A 2131-nucleotide genomic window follows, 5' to 3' on the forward strand; every position below is an offset into this window, starting at 1 on the left:
GAGAAAGACGATCATACGTGCAAAGCAGCCTGTGTTTATTCGACGGCTGTTTACAGAACAACTCAGGATAGTCGGTGTGGCCGTTGGTGAAGCACTTATTTTCCAGCAGCCCGCAGCCAGAGTTATTACCCCACCGCAACTGCTCTGCCATGTCGTAGTTAGCCTTGTACACACCCATGTCCTCAAATGCAGCAAGCGTGAATGCCGAGTAATAAGCGATCCGGCTCCCAGGGCTCATCAACTCGTCCCGTGCACTGAGTTCCTCCCAGTGGCTCAGACTTGCCCCCAGACTACTCCCGTCCTCCAGCTCCATGCCCTCAAGTGTGGGGCAGTTGTGATACTTCCTCGCCAGCTCCTTCACCTTCGGTGAGGAAACCACCCACACCTTTTCTTTCCCGCGCACATTGGGGACCTCGGAGACCATATTGAGCTTCTTAAAGCGATCATACGAAAAACCAAGAGCGTGCCCAATCTCATGCACTGCAGTACCAACGTCTGCATGAGTGGCCTTTATGTACTGGGGGTTGAAGTTCACGACGCCAGCATACGGGCGTCCATCCTTCAGAACGACGCAGCGAGACGCCCATGCAACGGTCCCATCAGTCACGGCAGTGTTGACGTAGAGAATCAGGTCGGCGCCGCTCACGCCGACCGTGTGGTGCCAGGAAGGGATAGTTAAACCGGTGCACAGCCCTAGACCACTATCTGGTATGGGGATGGGACCCCTCACAGGTCTCACGGAGAGACGCTCAGTGTGCATCTTAATTGCAGCGGGGAGGAGTTGCTTCAAAACAATGTTCTTCTTCGCCTCCGTCAGCATAATGTCCTCCGTGCATTCCTTCCAGTCGCCATCGACCAGGCGCCAATGCTTCCCTGGGAGGCAGTGCTTCCACTGATCATCCATGTCCTTCGCAGACACTTTGATGCGGATCGGGGCCCACTCACTCCCCACGCCTTGTGCAGCGACGGTGTACGCCTGCATCTCACCCTGTCCTCTGCGCGGCACATCACGCACCACTGCAGTCGCCGGCGGCCCCCTCCGCATCATCTCGTCAAACCCGCAGCGGTGCTTCTGGGCGGGAGCGTCGGCAACGCACCCAGCGGCGAAACACATCAGCAGCAGCAAAAGCACCGCCAGTGATACAAACGGCGTGCTGCAGCGTGGCTGGCACATTGCCTGAACAAACTGCCCGTGTTGCTTCCGTTTGAACATCAGCAGCGGCATTATTAGTAGCAGTAGCAGCAGTAGCAGTAGCAGTGATCGCGCAGACCTTTTAGGCGGGGGAAAAAAAAAGAAAAATAAAAAGAAAAAGACTTACAACAGACATAAAACAACAAAATCAATCAAAATCTTCCAACTCGGTGCACACGGCATGAGACACGCGCTGCCGCTGCCTTTGCCAGCCCCTTCAGCGATCGGCACGTTTGTGTCGCACTGCCGCGGCGCAGCCGTCATGCGGCCAGTGCCGTCTGTCAGCTCCCCGCTTCTGTCGGGCACAAGCTGCAGCTGCAGGTACGCCTGCCGCGCGTCCTGTCTGCCCCGCCGCCTTGCACCTTCGCCACAACCACACTGCAGCAACGCACCACGCCGCGACGTGAGTTCGACGCCCAACACCACGCGACAAACAAAATACAAACCGGGCACACTCCCGAGATGCCGTGATCCCGCCGCAACGTGTGCCGCACAATGCCCACCGTGTGACACACAAAGGCGTCGAGGCCCCGGCAGCCGCAGCACAGCACCGCGCCTCCCATGAGTGCCCCAATCCATAGCAGCGCGCCTCTGCAGAGCAAACTGCGCCGTGGGCTTCCGGAATGTGGTTCCGATGACCGCATAGAAGGCTCGTCCATACGCCAAGAGAAGAAGAACTGCGTCCCTGCCTGCAATCCCAATCACACTACTCACGTAGAGTCCATCCCCGCTGCGTCGAAACATTGACGCCGTCACCAGCAGCACTGGTGGCGCGAGTCGGTCCGCAGCAACCCGCAACGGACAGAGACAAGTCTGATGTCAATGCGAAGGCAACGGCCTCCGGCACACGCCCATCAACGCTGCCAAGTCCCTGTCGTAGCTCGCGTCATTTGGCGGCAGCGTTCCCCAAGACAGTGCTCGAAAAATGCGCGGCTGCGA

The 2131-nt window shown here is 58.1% G+C and overlaps 2 protein-coding genes across 2 annotated transcripts, besides 1 other annotated feature; both read right to left on the bottom strand.

The window, feature by feature from the left end:
- On the bottom strand, positions 1–1213 carry TraAM80_10516 (leishmanolysin; the record flags this gene model as incomplete). Its single annotated transcript, XM_029387130.1, has 1 exon — positions 1–1213. A coding segment is annotated over one exon (1213 nt), but the record flags the coding sequence as incomplete, so codon positions are not given.
- A 1-nt stretch (position 1214) lies between these two features.
- Positions 1215–1259: a microsatellite.
- Positions 1260–1315: 56 nt separating this feature from the next.
- Positions 1316–1936, bottom strand: TraAM80_10517 (uncharacterized protein; the record flags this gene model as incomplete). Its single annotated transcript, XM_029387131.1, has 1 exon — positions 1316–1936. The coding sequence occupies one exon, from the start codon at positions 1934–1936 to the stop codon at positions 1316–1318; it is 621 nt and encodes a 206-aa protein (XP_029233029.1).
- Positions 1937–2131: the final 195 nt, after the last annotated feature.

This window comes from Trypanosoma rangeli (assembly GCF_003719475.1).
Source record: "Trypanosoma rangeli strain AM80 chromosome Unknown Tra_15.4_contig_01022, whole genome shotgun sequence".
NCBI lineage: Eukaryota > Euglenozoa > Kinetoplastea > Trypanosomatida > Trypanosomatidae > Trypanosoma > Trypanosoma rangeli.